At 54.7% G+C, this 15856-nt stretch overlaps 1 protein-coding gene across 1 annotated transcript in view; it reads left to right on the top strand.

The window, feature by feature from the left end:
* TMC3 (transmembrane channel like 3) overlaps positions 1-12034 on the top strand; it is a 31415-nt gene extending 19381 nt beyond the window's left edge. The window contains exons 12-19 of the mRNA XM_060617516.3: positions 39-106; positions 1906-2034; positions 3150-3260; positions 3920-4045; positions 4391-4469; positions 5592-5634; positions 7211-7466; positions 8821-12034. Of these exons, the coding sequence (XP_060473499.3) occupies positions 39-106; positions 1906-2034; positions 3150-3260; positions 3920-4045; positions 4391-4469; positions 5592-5634; positions 7211-7466; positions 8821-9664 (1656 nt within the window). The 3' untranslated portion in view covers positions 9665-12034. The remainder of the gene's footprint in view (positions 1-38; positions 107-1905; positions 2035-3149; positions 3261-3919; positions 4046-4390; positions 4470-5591; positions 5635-7210; positions 7467-8820) is intronic.
* The last annotated feature ends 3822 nt before the right edge of the window (positions 12035-15856 follow it).

Raw genomic sequence — 15856 nt, 5'->3', positions numbered from 1 at the left:
AACCGTTTTTTAATGTGAAAGTTCCTTTTCTCTTGTAGCCTGAATACGGGGAATTCAAAATAGCAGAGAACGTGTTACATTTAGTCTACAACCAAGGAATGATTTGGTAAGTATCAAAGCTCCTTCTTACCTTTGTGTACCTCTCATCCAGGCTAAGATTTTTTTTTTTTTAAGTTTATTTATTTTGAGAGAGGGAGCGTGAACGGGGGAGGGGCAGGGAGAAAGAGACAGAGACAGAATCCCAAGCAGGCTCCGTGTCGTCAGCGCTGAGCCCGATGCGGGCCTCCAACTCACAAACCATGAGACCATGACCTGAGCCGAAATCAAGAGTCAGACGCTTAACTAACTGAGCCCCCCAGCCGCCCCCGGACTAAGATTTTGCCTTACTCGGTCTGGAAGGGACACGATTGTAACAAACACAGTCACAAGAATTAAAAGTGACATAAACAGTTCCTAACTAGACCATCTTGCAAGTGTAGTAATTTTACAATGGCTTTTTAGCAATGGCTTTCTAAGCATTTTGCAGAAAGGAACGAGAAAAGAAATAGTCTGTATTTAGGCCACTGTTAGTCACAGCCCCCCACCAAATATATATATATATATATATATATATATATATATATATATATATATATCTGCACAGGAACCATTAGAATAAGTTGCTGGGAGGTTGAGGGACGGCTGGGAACACAGTCTGCTGAGCCCCCAGGAGTTCCAGGGAGTGGCTGTGTCACAGCTGGGTCCAGGCCCGCCCTCAGCCCCCCACTGTCCCTCCCATGTGCCTCCATATTTTCATGGAGACACTGAGCCCAGAGCATGGCCATCGTCCAGACGGAGAGACCCATCCTGGGATGAAATCCGTTCACGCGGGGCAACTCCCGGCCAAGGCAATCTTTTTCCTAAAGACACCGAAGACGCAAAGGGACCCCCACATACGCGCGTGTCTGTGGGAGCACGGCGGGGAGCTCCCCGAGTCAAGCCCCCGCCTCTGGCTTTGCCCATCGGACCACACGCAGTGCTGTCTGTTCAAATACAGGCAAGGAAAAGAAGTTTCCATCCTTCTTTTCGGAGGCTCCGTGCATTCAGAAAACACAATCTCTCTCCCTAATCATTCAGTAAAATGCATGAGGCATAGAGAAATATTGAGTAACATTTCTCAAGGTCTGTACCCTTATAGTCCTCTCCCTTTTGCACAGTTTTCACAAATGCAGTATTTAAGGCCACACCCAACGCTTATTTAATATTTTGCTCAGTATCAGGCACTTTTATAAGTACAGTAATCTCGCATCGTGGCAAGAAGAAGGGTGAGTGCAGTTCATAAGATAGTTTGAGAGGGAGGCCACATTCATAGACCTTTTGTTACATTATCTTCTAATGGTTCTGTTTTACTGGGAGTTCTTGTTAATCTCGTAGTGCCTACCTTACAGGTTAAACTTCATCCCCTGGGGGGGGGGGCATGTGTAGGAAAACCCGGTGCATGCGGGGTTCAGCACTGTCCCCCAGCGCGGGGGTCTTGGAACAGAGCCCTGCAGACCAGGAGGGGACTGCCGTATGGGCAATTTTGTCAAAGCGAGAAAGCAAAGATCCTCTTGGGATTTCTATTCGCGACAAGAGGTACTAAGGCGGGTCTCTCGGGAAAGCGGAGTGGCCCGAGGCCAACTGTCAGGTGTTGGGGTGAACGTGTGTGCCCCCCGCCGCACGAGGAGGCAGACACAAACGCCGAGCACACCCGCGTGGCAGGGGCACGTCACAGGGTCACTCCTCGCCCGCGGGGGTGACCGGCCGTGTCCGCGAGCCGGGCGGCCGGGCTCCCGGCCCTTCCGGGGTGTCTCCGGTTCCTTAGGCATCGCGGGGACGCCCCAAGCCTCCGAAGCGGCACAGCTCACCGCCTCCCCTGTGTTGCAGGATGGGGGCCTTCTTCTCCCCGTGCCTCCCGGCGTTCAACGTGCTCAAGCTGATCGGGCTCATGTACCTGAGGAGCTGGGCCGTGCTCACCTGCAACGTGCCCCACCAGCAGGTGTTCCGGGCCTCCAGGTGAGCGGGAACCGCGGCCGCTGCACACAGAGGGCTCGTCGGGCCTCCCACCCCCGGGGCCAAGTGCCGCAAGGGGTGTCCCAGCGGCCGCCTGGCCCTGGCCCGTCCGCCCTCCGGTCGCACTGAAGCCCCTGCCCGTGCCCCACCCTCAGATCAACTCCGATTCACTCCTCCCCAGCTCCTCACATTGGTTTTGAAACGCTTTGCTGGTCTAAGAACCATCTAGAAAAGGCACAAGGCGTAAACGTGCACGAACCGAATGTGAGTAGGGAACCAGCACCCAGATCAAGAAGCAGACCCAGAGTCATACCCGGAAGCCCCCCTTGCACTCGATTCCCCTCGTTACCGACTCCTAAGGGCGCCGCGTTTCCCGGTTTCTTGCTTTGTGTACCGTCAGCCCTGTGCTCGTGCGGTGCTTCCTAAGGAGAGCACCCCAGGACCTTTATCCCTGCTCCTGTCGGTGGGTGCGTGGGGTGTTCCCCGCCCTGCTCGGAACAGCGCTGCCTTCAACAGTCCCCTGAGCATCCTTTTAAACTGTTTAAAAAAATGTTTCTTTGTTTTGAGAAAGAGAGAGCGAGCGAGCAGGGGAGGGTCAGAGAGAGAGGGAGAGCGAGTCTCGAGCAGGCCCCGTGCAGCAGCACAGAACCTGATGTGGGCAGAACCCACGAACCTTGAGATCATGACCTGAGCAGAAATCAAGAGTCAGACGCTTAACTGACTGAGCCACTCCTGTGCCCCCCGAGCATCTTTTGTTTTTAATTTTTAAAATATTTATTTATTTTTGGAAGAGAGACAGAGACAGAGTGCAAGCAGGGGAAAGGCAGAAAGAGAGAGGGAGGCACAGAGTCCGAAGCAGGCGCCAGGCTCCGAGCTGTCAGCACAGAGCCCGACGCTTGGCTCGAACCCACAAACCGTGAGATCACGACCTGAGCCGAAGTCGGAGGCTCAACGGACTGAGCTCCCCACCCCCCTCCCCACCACCCCGGGCACCTCCTACAGGAGGAGGATTTTTCTGTCTAAAGAGTCAAGGCCTCGGTGTGGGTGTTGGTTTGGGCATATCATCGTGTCAACTGTCACAGAAGGGACTCGGCACGCGGCACGCGGTTTCTTCGCAGATCCAACAACTTCTACCTGGCGATGCTCCTGTTCATGCTGTTTCTGTGCATGCTGCCCACTGTCTTTGCTATTGCTCGGTACAAGCCGTCTCTGAACTGCGGGCCCTTCAGGTAAGTTACTTCGGGTCTGTCTCCTCCGCCCTGATGCCTCTAGGGGAAGGGCCCCTGCCTTGAAGGGAATTCTCTTCCCGGCCGACGGAACAGGTCAACAGCAGAGAAGGGTCTCGAACCCACAGCCTGGGAGTCCAGGACCGGTGAGCGCCCTTTCCCTGACGGCAGGCTGCCCTCCAGGAGCATCATCTCCGTGCTCCTCTGGAAAAGATACCGCCTATCAAAACAGTACAGCCTGCTGTGCGACAGAGGAGGTCACCTGGGCGCTCGTCCCTTCCAGAGCTCAGGAAGCCGTTATCAAACGCTAACCCACGTCCCTTTTCATTCTACGTTACTTCTCTAACTGCATCAGGGTAGCAGGGCCCAGAGCGCTCTGCCTAGCTTTCCCTTCGGGTCGGTTTCAAAACTATCGGGGACATTTACCGTCCTTAAAACGCACACGCACACACGGTGATCGCTGACTCCACCTTCAAATCTCCCATCAGTCGGACAAGTCATACAAAAGCTTAGGAATGTTGCATGTCTTACACTTTGGGGTATCTACCCTCCCTTGGGACCTGACTCCGAGGACGGGGCTCCGGCCATACGGCTGTTGCTTGACGGTCCGTAGAGTCCTCCTGCCAAAAGCAACGCCATCTGGGGTTCTGTCTTCCTCGCAGCGGACAAGAGAAGATGTACGACGTCGTGTCGGAGACCATCGAGGAGGACTTCCCCGCGTGGTTCGGCTCCGTGGTGGGGTACATCAGCAGCCCCGTGGTCATCCTGCCGGCCACCCTGCTGCTGTTGTGAGTACCACACGCGACGCACACACCCCCCTCCCCGCCAGGCTTGGGGGACTTCTGCAAGCTCTGGCCACCGAGAGAGCGCTGCTCTCCAAGAACCAAATAAAAGCCACGAGTTCATTGCAAAGTCCCGTGTAAGAGCCTGATGACCCAGGCGGGAGCCGCGGAGGGAGGGACGGCGGGCTTCGTTCCGCTGAGGCCGCTGCGATGGGGCCGAATGCCGCAATCGTCGTCTTGTGGGACAGACGCTGAAATGATCCCGCACCAGCCTGGCCGCGAGCGCGCCCCGGGCGGCCGGCAGCGGGAGGCGAGGGGGGCTCACGCGTGGCCTGTGTTCTTCCGTCCCAGCATGGTCATCTATTACCTTCAGAGCATCGCAAGATCCTTAAAGCTCAGCAACCAGCAGCTCAGAATGCAAATCCAAAACGTAAGCACCGCCTCGTCTCTGCCGTGGTGACTGCGTGTCCGCCGCGGGGCAGCTCTCGCCCGCAAGGGACTACCGGTGAGGTCACGTTTCCGGATTCCGAGGGCTCTTGGCCACCTCCGGGGCACAAGGCCACGCCTCCCCCAGGCTCCAGCAGAGTTCTTTCTAAGAAATCCCAGGGACAGCTCCCATTGACCCAGGAACTAGCTGACTCCCCCCCACCCCCCACCGCGGCCTTGCCGATGCCCTGAGCACGTCAGCGCCCTCTTGTGGCTGCCCCAGGGACTCAGGGTGCAGGGCTCTTCTGTGGGCCGCCACCCACTCAGAGGAAGGAAAAAGGGCCCCTTTCCCGTTCTGTGTCAACTTGCACATCTGAGCCCACGCACTCTGTTTGGACCGAAAGACGCACCTTTTTCATGACTTTCAGGCTCCGGTGTCGTCACCCTCTCTCCCATCTGGGACTTAGCTCTCAGGACGGTCAGAAGGAGACTAACAGGTCCAGCGTGGGCACGGTGTCCCCTCTCTGCACACCGCCCCGGCCAGGACGGGGTGAGGCAAGGGAGGCACGGGCTCTCGGGCTCCCGCTGAGCCTGCCCCACGCAGCCGAGAGTGGGCGGTGCCTCCCTACAATTCCACTCCTGGGTGCCTCCTCGCCCCACCCCAGTCCCAGAGCCCCACGCAAAAAACATCCGCCTTTTGCAACTTTGAAAACCATAACTCCTGGGAGTATCGGCTCAGGCAAAGAAACAGTTCCGTGAACAATCATAAGAAACAGATGGGGAGCTACAGAAGGCGTTTTGGGGAAACATACACGTCCCATGTTGATCTGTATTTTCTCATCTGTGACTCAGGTTGACCATGGTGGCAGAATCGACACCCGGTCTGTCGAACAGCTGGCCCTAAAAATAAAACCTGCTGGGTAACACTTCAGCTCTGGGGTGTCAGCATTTATTCATTTAAGCAAGGCCCGAGTCCCTGAGTACGCTGTCCCCAAGTGATAGCAGTCGAAGGCTCTTGGCCCAAGGCGTGAGCCGTCACACGTGAATCCCCCCCCTCCCCCAGAATAGTGTTCATTACTTCTTCCTGCCAAAACCAAAACAAACATGCTTATTATTTGTATTTTAGGCCAGATCTGAAGACAAGAAAAAGGTTGCCCAAATGGTAGAGGGTAAGTAGAGACGAAAATGCCTTCTGCCTCAGTTGGGGCGGGGGGGCATTTAAAAATACAGCAGTTCGGGGCACCTGGGTGGCTGAGTCAGTTGAGCGTCCGACTTCGGCTCAGGTCGTGATCTCACGGTTTGTGGGTTCAAGCCCCGCGCTGGGCTCTGTGCTGACAGCTCAGAGCCTGGAGCCTGTTTTCCGATTCTGTGTCTCCCTCTCTCTCTGCCCCTCCCCTGCTCACACTCTGCCTCTCGCTGTCTCAAAAATAAAGAACATTAAAAAAAATGTTTGAAATACAGCCGTTTAAGGTGTGCTACCAATACAAATGCCTGATAAACTGTGGTTTTCACAATGAACTAGGCACAATAAAATAAAATAGGGCTATAAATATTGGTTTAAACTTATAATTTTTCCGTCATACCCAGGCCTGTGAATGGCACCGAAACATGTCTGAAATCAGAAGGAGAGTATGAGTCGGGAGAGAAAAAGCAACAGAGAAATCTGGAGCAAACCCATACGGACGCCCTTGTCTTGTTAACTTTTCTGTACTTCTCGATGGCCATTTCCTCCTTGCGAGACCCCCTCCCCCCCGTCGGTGCCCCAGGTGCAGCCTTCTGAGGGCACCCCTCGTCCCACTCCCGCAGGGCAATGCCAGCTGGCCCGGCCTTCTCTCCCCAAATTCTCCAGGGGCCCCAACAAACTTGTTCCCGCCCAGGCTCCCCCTCCTGCAGAGAGCTGGTGTGGCCAGAAGGAAGGAAGGAAGGTGGGCAGGGGAACCCATCTGCCCCCGGGCACCACGAAGAGACCACAGAGAGATCACCCCGCAGCGCTGAAACGGCACAGGCCACGTTCTCCTGCGGAAAATGAATGAGATTGAGGCCCTAAAAGGCTCAGCGGGCCGGCTCTGTGTCTGCTGTGCTGCAGAGCTAATTAGATCCGTCCCCCTCGTGGGGGTGTGGGGGTTTGAAGGGGGCGCTGAGGAAGAGCCAGGAGGCCCAAGGGTTAGCCTTGCCCCTCCCCCTTTTCAGAAAGCACCCTATGTATGAAAATCCGCTACAGAAAGAGACTGAAGCTCACACGATCAAACCCCACTGAAAGTCAAGGACTACTTGCCAACGGGACATAATTTAGTTCGGGTGGTCCTTAAAACCGAGGGTCTCGGGAGCTCTCTCGGGAGGGCAGTGGCTTTGTCCGATGGCCCTCTTTCAGCTCCAGGCTACATCTTCTTCCAGAATGCTCTGTGAACTGCTTCCAAAAGCTCATAATTGTCGTATAAGCTTTATGATATGCACTGTGTAGGTAAACGACCAGAGCCCCAAAGCTGGGCAACGACCCGCTTTGCCTCTGGGGGGCCCCACATGATGCATCTATAAAGCCTCGGGGTTCATGGGAGTCCACACTCCCTTCCGGCTCCCCGTGAGGATATGATCGGGGTTACGGAACGTTGGCTGCCCGCGGGATAGGTGTGTCCCCAGGCACACAATGGTTTGCACACCCAGCAGCTGGAGGTCCTGACGTTCCTGCAGCTAAACCAGCCCCGACGGGTCACCCCTGCCTTCTCACGTCCCACCCTCTTCCCGCAGCCCGAATCCAAACCCAAGACGAAAGCAGCAAGAGGCTTCCCAAGGACGGCGACCTCGGCAGCCAGCTGTCCTCAGCTCACTCGGGGACACCCCAGAGCAACGGTGCCGTGGTCAATTGGGACTCATGCAGCAGTGAGAGGGGCAGGGTAGAGGCCGCTGCCCAGCACACACCCCCGAGTCCCCGGCCAGGCCCCCGCAGCCCCAGCTCGCCTCTTCCCGGCACGTCCAAACCCAGGCTGGGGCAGGACACGAACAGGTGAGCTTATCTGCAGACCAGCTGGAAACCTGCCTCCCTGACCGTGACACCTGCCGGTGATGGCCAGGGCCGTGAAGTGCAGGTTGAAGAACCCTTAGGGATCTGAGGGCCTCAGCAGTTTCAGGAGGCCAGGCCGTCGAATTCCAGCTCTGCCAGCCGGCCACGGGGCCAGCTGGTGCTGAGAAGAAATGGGGGGGACAAAGTGGGTCAAACAGGACACATTCTTCCCCCTCCGCCTTTTGCCGGATCACCTGTAAGCAAACATTCCTGCCAACCTAGGGTAGGTGTTTCTACAGCCTCAGGGGAAAAAAATACCTTTTATAATTGTTGGTTCTTTTATTTTTTTTTTTTTTTAATTTTTTTTTTTTTCAACGTTTTTTATTTTATTTTTGGGACAGAGAGAGACAGAGCATGAACGGGGGAGGGGCAGAGAGAGAGGGAGACACAGAATCGGAAACAGGCTCCAGGCTCCGAGCCATCGGCCCAGAGCCTGACGCGGGGCTCGAACTCACGGACCGCGAGATCGTGACCTGGCTGAAGTCGGACGCTTAACCGACTGCGCCACCCAGGCGCCCCAGTTCTTTTATTTTTTTAAGTCCACACTGGCCATATTATTGGCAAGACCTTTCATATTTCAGTTCCGGGCTGGCCAAGTTATTGGCAAGGTCGTTCTGTGTTACCTGGGGTCCATTGTCGTTGTTTGAGCCTTCCTCACAAATAAGACAGCAGCGGATGCACTCTGGGAGTGCGCACTGACCCCAACTCACCGAGGATGTGGTTGGAATTGATCGTGACAACCGTGAAAGCAGTTCAGATAAAATGCTGGGGCGAGGGGGTGGGGTTTGTTGGGGTTTGGGCTTTTTTTTCTTAAAGACAGTGACCAAGTTCACGGAGGACTTGAAATCTTGCGATAAGAGAGTGTATCTACGGGGCCTCGACAGGGAGGAGGGATCCCATACCCTCGGGTGGGCAGGGAGTGCCTGAGCGGCCGGACAGCCCACGGCAGGGACGACACGGAGGAGCGTTCCCGACACGCGCTGGCCTAATATTAGCCCCACTGTGTGCTCCTGGACAAAACGGGGGCTCAGGGTGAGATATGTTAGCAAAGCGCCCTCTGCCCTACTCCCTCCATGGAGATGCACCGCATGCATCATTCCGGTAGGTGTTCTAGGATTCCAGGAGCAAAGGCTTCTGTTTCTCCCGGGTCCCCGAACCATCCTGTGCGTGCATCCGCAGAGCACATGTTAACGCTCTGGGACGTGGTCAGGGAAAGGCCGAGAACACGGCCTCCCTGGCTGGCGGCGCTCGGGAGGCAGGGGCTCGGACCAGGCGCTTACCCACCTCTGTCTTGCAGGCGCCCGCGTGGTCCTTGTGTGAGCACAGGTGACCGGCGCAGGAGCAGACCCCGCTCACCTGTGATGCTGACAGAGCCCATCGAAGACGCTCACTCAGAACCTCTTTTCCGAAAAGGCTTTCAGCACATCAGCCCTCCCCTTGGCGGACCGGGCCCCTCGGCCTGGGCACCGCGTGGTCGCAGGCCCCGGGCCCCCAGCTACTACATCGTTAATGAGCGAGACTCTCACAAAAATTCCCATCCAACTTTCTGGCCAGAGAGACATTTCCGGATGGATGCCCTGGGGGACCTGGTGGAGGTGTACCCCAGGAGCACGCGACAAGCTGTGTCCCGGGGCCCCCGGCAGCGTGGCTCCCCGCAGCTGAGTGAGGAAGACGAGGACGCCCCACGGAGGCAGCTGATGGAAGGTTCTTTCCACCCACACGCCCCGGCAGGCCTCCGAGGGGCTCCTCACTTCTATGTTGGCGAAAGGTCAGAGAGGCAGACCCCGGCCCCCAAGCACCAGGGAAGGGTGCCCCACGGGTCCTGGAGTGACGGCTTGGAGACTCAACTCGACGGGCCGGTGTACGTGCACAAGAAACCACGCTCCCGGGGCTCCCAGTACCCACAGCACCCCCCGAACCTCAGGGACAGGCCGGAGTTTGAGCCACCCCTGACGGAATCGGACTCCGTGTCAGCAGCGTCCAGCAGCGACCAGCGGGACAGCAGCTGTGAGCGATACTTCTGGGTCCCCCACGGCAAGGGCAGGTTCCCGAGGCCTGCGCTCCAGCTCGGCAGGAGAAAGGCCACATCCAGGCAGGAGCTGATCGCGGATCTGAATGACCTGGTTTGTTCTAACGTCTAGAGACTTCGTCCTGTTGGTTCGGAGCCCAGTTGGAGTGCTGGTCTGCTGGTCTGACGGCGAATGGTTCCCCCCCCCCCCCCACTTCTGGAAGGAGACTCGAACACACAGCCCCAGGACAGGGCTACGGTTCTGGTTTCTCCAGCAACCGCCTGCGCTGGGCTGCATCCACGGGTCTCTTTGTGGCCAGCACGTCCGGAGCATCAGGCTGTCGTTTCAAAAACTTCCATCCCCTCCCTCCGTTCAGGGTGCCCACAGGTCACGGGCAAGCCAGACAGCTCAGCCTGACGGCAGAACCCCTTGTGAGATGTCTGTGTTGTCCTTACGCGTGTGCACCGTTTGAACCGTGACGCCTGTCACGTCTGTCTCGGCACACGGAGCTCCCTGCAGGCTCCCTGATAACACCCAGGAACGAGGCGCCTGCCCTCCAAGACTTCACGGAGCTTAATTAGTTCATATGAACCGTCAGTCTAGGAATGGCGGGAGTACTGTGTGAGAACTTCTCCTGCTGTTTGCCGGGCTGCGTGAACGTCCGTATTAACGAGGACGCAAGGATAGGAAGTAACGGGATCCCCGGGGTTTAGTGGTTCCTTTAACTGGGAAGGATGGGAATCAAGCCGGCTTCAGGCTCAGCTGGACCTGGGTGTCGAACGTCTTCAGGATCCCCTGTCTTTTTACCTCCCAGCTCTCCCTGTGTGTCGACCTCATTTTCTCCCACTGGCGACAGGCTTCCTCCAGGTTGTAGGTGGAAGAGGAATTCACGGAGGCAGAAAACGCCAGGTGGAGACCAGCCAGCCGATGGGCCCGGGGGAAGGAAGGGAGGTGTCCGTCCCGTCACGTGATCTGCACCTGTGGTGGCTGACGCCCCATTCGCGGGCACTGCGCAGGGCTCTGTAGCTGTGTGGGTTCAGTCGGCCGTGGCCAACCGGAGGCCACCCCCTCGTCCTATCTCCATGACCCCTCTCGCCACTCCAGATTGTGTCTTTCAACTTTTCCGCCGCCTCCACCAGCCTGTGGAACAAAGTGGTGTTTGTTCATTTCTGGGCCCTCCCCCCGCCCCCAGAACCGACACGTGGCAGGGCTTGTCCTCCTCTTCCATTGCTGTGTGACACTCGGTAGCTTAAAGCAGCACACAGCTTTCATCCTACGGTGTCTGTGGGCCGAGCACAGACGCAGCTGGGTGCTCCGTCCAAGGTCCCCGCCAGGCTGTCCACCAGGCATCTCATCGCGGCTGGGGGCCCTTTCGGAGCAGCTCGCGTGACTGTTGGCAGAATTCATCTGCTGGAGGCGGTGGCCGGCCCTCCGCTCCCGGAGGCCGGACGCACGTCCCTGCTGCGTGGCCCTCTGCGCAACGCGGCCGTCTGCCTCACCAAGCAGCGAGAGGATACCCCGTCGGCTCTGAATCTCCTCCAGGGAAGTCCCAGACGCTCTTGTCAAAGAGCCCATCTGATCGGGTCAGGCCCCCCCAGAGGGATCTCCCTTCTCATCACGTCAACGTTAACCGGTCAGAGACCTCCATTACATCTCCAGAACCGTCTTTACCGTGGAACAGCACCTGACGGTGGGAGTGAGAGCTCATCATATTCGCGAGTGCCGGAAACGTACAGCAGGGAGCAGGCGACACAGTTGACCTGGGAGCCCGCACTCAGTGTAAGATACAGATGAATACAAAGCCCCCACCCCCGCTGGATCAACGATTGCTACAATTTTACTTGATTTCCATCGATCACCGTGTTATCAGTCGTGAGAAAATATTACAGATACAACCAGAATGCGTTGTAATCCCTACGCAGAGGTCCACACCCCTCTCGCCCTGCCAAGAATTTCGTATACGTCCATAGTTGTTTACAGCTATGTATGGTGTGTGTGTGTGTGTGTGTGTGTGTGTGTAAATATGTGTGTAGAAACATCCGTAAACATATGCAAGCGTGTTTTGCTTAAGCAAATACTATCGTATTGCCTGTATCACTTTACATCTTTATGTGTTCGAGGCGTATCGATAAAATATAAAGATCAAGTTCCCTTGTAACTGCTGCCTAGTATTTCACCGTAGGAATAAACTCAGTACCATTCCATTTCCTGTCGATGGGCGTTGAAGTCATCCCCGCGTCAGCTAAAGATCATGCGGCAATCAACATCTTCTACACGGTCTCGGCTGCCCCCCGTGCTGATGCTGAGCGACGGGGGTGCTGGTTCTCCCGAAGGGCAGGTCCCTGGTGCACAGGGCAGGCGTGTGTTCACTTTCACCGGCTGCTCCTCTGTGAATCCCCGTGCGCCCCGACCTTCACAGCCCCCTCTGCGGATGATGAGGGCCATTTTACTTACCGAGTCACCAGAACTTGGTATTGTCACCACGAGGCAATTTTTGCCACCTGCTGGAAAAAAAAAAAAAAAAAAAAAAATTCCAGGTTAATTAAAAAAAAAAAATTTTTTTTTTAGTGGTTACATATTTTTTTTAATTTTATTTTTTTTTTAATTTTTTAAAAAAAATTTTGACATTTATTTACTTTTGAGACAGAGAGAGACAGAGGATGAACAGGGGAGGGGCAGAGAGAGAGAGGGAGACACAGAATCTGAAACAGGCTCCAGGCTCTGAGCTGTCAGCACAGAGCCCGACGCGGGGCTCAAACTCACGGACCTTGAGATCATGACCTGAGCCAAAGTCAGACGCTTAACCGGCTGAGCCGCCCAGGCGCCCCAGTGGTTACATATTTTTGAGAGAGAGAGGACAAGCGGGGAGGGGCGGGGAGAGAGGGAGACACCGAATCCGAAGCAGGCTCCAGGCTCCGAGCCGTCCGCACAGAACCCAACGCGGGGGGTCAGACTCACAAACCGCGAGATCGTGACCTGAGCGGAAGTCGAATGCTTAACCGACCGAGCCGCCCGGGAGCCCCAAATTCCAAGTTATTTGAATTAATCCGCATTTCTCTGGTCGTTAGCCTCTTTCCCTGTGTTGACAGGTTGCTCGCATTTTCTCTTCTGCGAACGGACAGCCTGTCCGCCTTTTGCTCGGTCTTCTGTTGTCAGTGGCCACCAGCTCTGGCCCTTACCTGAGCCGCAGCCAGCAGAAAGCCCCAGTCTGCGCTACCAAAACACCTTCTCGTAACTGACCCTTCACAGCACGGCTTGGGCTTCCGGGGACGGTCCCTGCGGGCGGTGGGGGGCAGGGGGCGATTCACATCCACCCTCCAGTAAAACTATCACTGAGGACATGGTCCACACCGTTATTAAAAATCTCTCCTAACCATGTCTATGCAACAACCTCCTCTCAGGTCTCAGAGATCGGGACAACGGTATCCACTAAATCGAGGGGCGTGAATTCCTCTTGATGGGAACAGTCTGGCAAATGCCTTAGGCCCCTAAAGGCGCCTCCCTCGGTCACTGCTCCTGTCTCCAAATTCGCGAAGGCCGGAGTATTTAGAGAGCAGTTTCTGTGCATCTCGAAAAGACTGGCTTCTGTAGGCTCGGGTGGCCCTCCTGTTTTCCGGCGACTCCGTGGACGTGTTTGCGTGTTTTCCCTCTTCGGGATTGCCTCGGTTTGGGTTTTGCTCTTTGCCCGTTTCGTGGTAAACACTGCGTTTCCTCACAGGAAGCCGGAGGCGGTAAAGCTTGTTAAGTAAACAGAGCCTGGGCGTGTGCCATAGCTCTGCCCCTTACTAGCTCCGGGGCCACGGACACCCTAGGGGATTCTCAGTTTCTCAACCTGTGCAGTGGGATGGTAGTCAGCATCTCCTAATGCCGTGAGGGCTCAAAGGCACCACGCAGAGCAGGTGCTCGGGACAGTGGCAAGTAGGACCCGCCGAAAACAACCAGCTGCGGCTAAGAACAAGCATATGCGTGCTTACAGGTGAAAACTTGCCCGTGGAGACAGCACCTGCCGGAATGAACGTCGGAAATGCACACCCGATCCCTCGCCATCGTCCAAGTAGAACGCAAATACCCCATTCAGGAGCTCTTAGGGTTGGAGGGTGTGCACACAGGGGCCCACCCCTCCGTGGTCTGGAGCTGGGGTGGGGTGGAGGCCGCCGGGCTCCCCCCACCCCCCCCCAGCCCACCCTCCCGCCATCTACACTGATTTAATATTCAACTAGGATTCCAGCGCGATCTGCTCTCACAGTTGGGTTACTCAGAGGCCTGAGGACGTGGTGGCAGGGGCTCTGATCAGTGGGGACGGCAGAGTGGCTCCATCCTCCTTCCCATCAGTTCTGAACGTCAGCCTCAAGCCCTGTGAGCGGCTAGTCCTTGGGCCGACCCCCGCCCCTGCCCGGCCCCCACAACCTCCACAGGTCTCTGGGCTTCTTGTTTTCTGGGAGCAAACATTAAACACTCTTACAGTGTTAACTCTTTTTAAAAAAAAAAAAAAAAATGTCCCATTTATATAAGAATAAGTCTCTTAAGTGCTTGATGTCTACTTTAAAGTCACTTTCCAGGTGCCTGGGTGGCTCAGTTGGCTAAGCATCTGACTTCGGCTCAGGTCGTGATCTCATGGTTCCTGGGTTCCAGCCCCGCGTCGGGCTCTGGGCTGGCAGCTTGGAGCCTGGAGCCCGCTTCTGATTCTGTCTCCCTCTCTCTCTGCCCTCCCCCACTCATGCTCTGTCTCAAAAATAAAGTAACATTAAAAGAAATTAAAAAAAAAAAAAAAGAATCTGTAACCTTATGGGGCACCTTGGTGGCTCCGTTGGTTGAGCGTCTGACTCTTGATTTTGACTCAGGTCACGATCTCACAGCTCGTGGGTTTCAGCCCCGCATCAGGCTCTGTGCTGATGGCTCAGAGCCTGGAACCTGCTTCGGATTCTGTGTCTCCTCCTCTCTCTGCCCCTCCCCCACTCATGCTCTGTTTCTCAAAAGTAAATAAACACTAAAAAAAAAAAAAAAAAGAAAAGAAAAGAAAATCACTTTCTACAGAAAGACTGACTTTCCCTGAGCTATGCTTTCACTGTGTTTTATCCCCAAACAAAAAATCTCTGACAGGTCCCAGCTGACGAGGTCTTGAGCTGCAGCTTTACAGAAAGCTACACTGAATTTGTCAAGGAGGCTTTTATTAATTTAAAAAGTCTTACATGTTAGGAATTAGAATAATTAAACACAGTGTATGAGGATACAAAATAAAAAAAGTAACGGCCTTTGGCATCACTCCCTCCTGCTCACAGTTTGTATCTTGCTAGAAGCCAATCTTCTAAACACATCGATGTATAAACATACACAAACATCTCTAGTTTTTTTTCTCACTCAAGACACATATGATATGTTACATATGAACATTCATGGTACGCCAGGCACCATTCCGATTGCCAACCCATCCGTTAAAACCTTCGGCTCATACGTCAACCCCAGGAGTTAGCGCTATGATTTTTCTCATTTTCCAAATGAGGACGCTGAAGTCTGCAAGGGTCAGTGACTTGCCAGGGTCACAGCTAGTTACGTGGCGATGCTGGGATCTGAATCCAGGCAGTCTGAGCTGCGCACTGACTCTCCTACCTACAATACCCTTGTCTTTTAATATATATTTTTGGCAAAAAAAATAAAATAAATTAAAAAAAAAAAAAAATATATATATATATATATTCTCTGTCAGTGCACATTGCACATATAAAACATTCATAGGGGAGAGTTAAGAATTTAAATAATACTAAGCCAATTCTTAAACTGAGTTTTTTTTTTAATATATGAAATTTATTGTCAAATCGGTTTCCATACAACACCCAGTGCTCCTCCCAAAAGACGCCCTCTTCAATACCCATCACCCACCCTCCCCTCCCTCCCACCCCCCATCAGCCCTCATAAACTGAGTTTTCAACACCATTTTTTTCCTTCATAGAGAATAAATTGCTCTTGGCTAGAACAGCCGACTTCCCATCAACCGTGTCCAGCCTGCTGCCTGTGCTCCAGAGAATATTTCCTGTCCCAGCCGGGCTCCCTCCCCTTCCTGTGTCTCACTGTTTTAATGGCTACCTAATAGTCCACTGAATGAATACCCTGTAACTTTCTTTACTCCGCCAACAAACAGATTTCTTTCCGGTTGCATGATCAATCTTTGGCTTTGTGCAGGAGTTTCTTGGTCAAAGCACAAGTAAACTCACATTTTGATAGGCTGTTCTCCTCCCAGAAGGTTACATAAGTTTAGACTCCTGCCCGCAGCGTATTAAAACATACACCCGCCTACCCGGAATTAACAGACCTCTTTATCTGCCCGGC

Source organism: Panthera onca, chromosome B3 (assembly GCF_046562875.1).
Source record: "Panthera onca isolate mPanOnc1 chromosome B3, mPanOnc1 haplotype 2, whole genome shotgun sequence".
Classification (NCBI taxonomy): domain Eukaryota; kingdom Metazoa; phylum Chordata; class Mammalia; order Carnivora; family Felidae; genus Panthera; species Panthera onca.
This window is presented reverse-complemented; position numbering and strand designations above follow the sequence as displayed.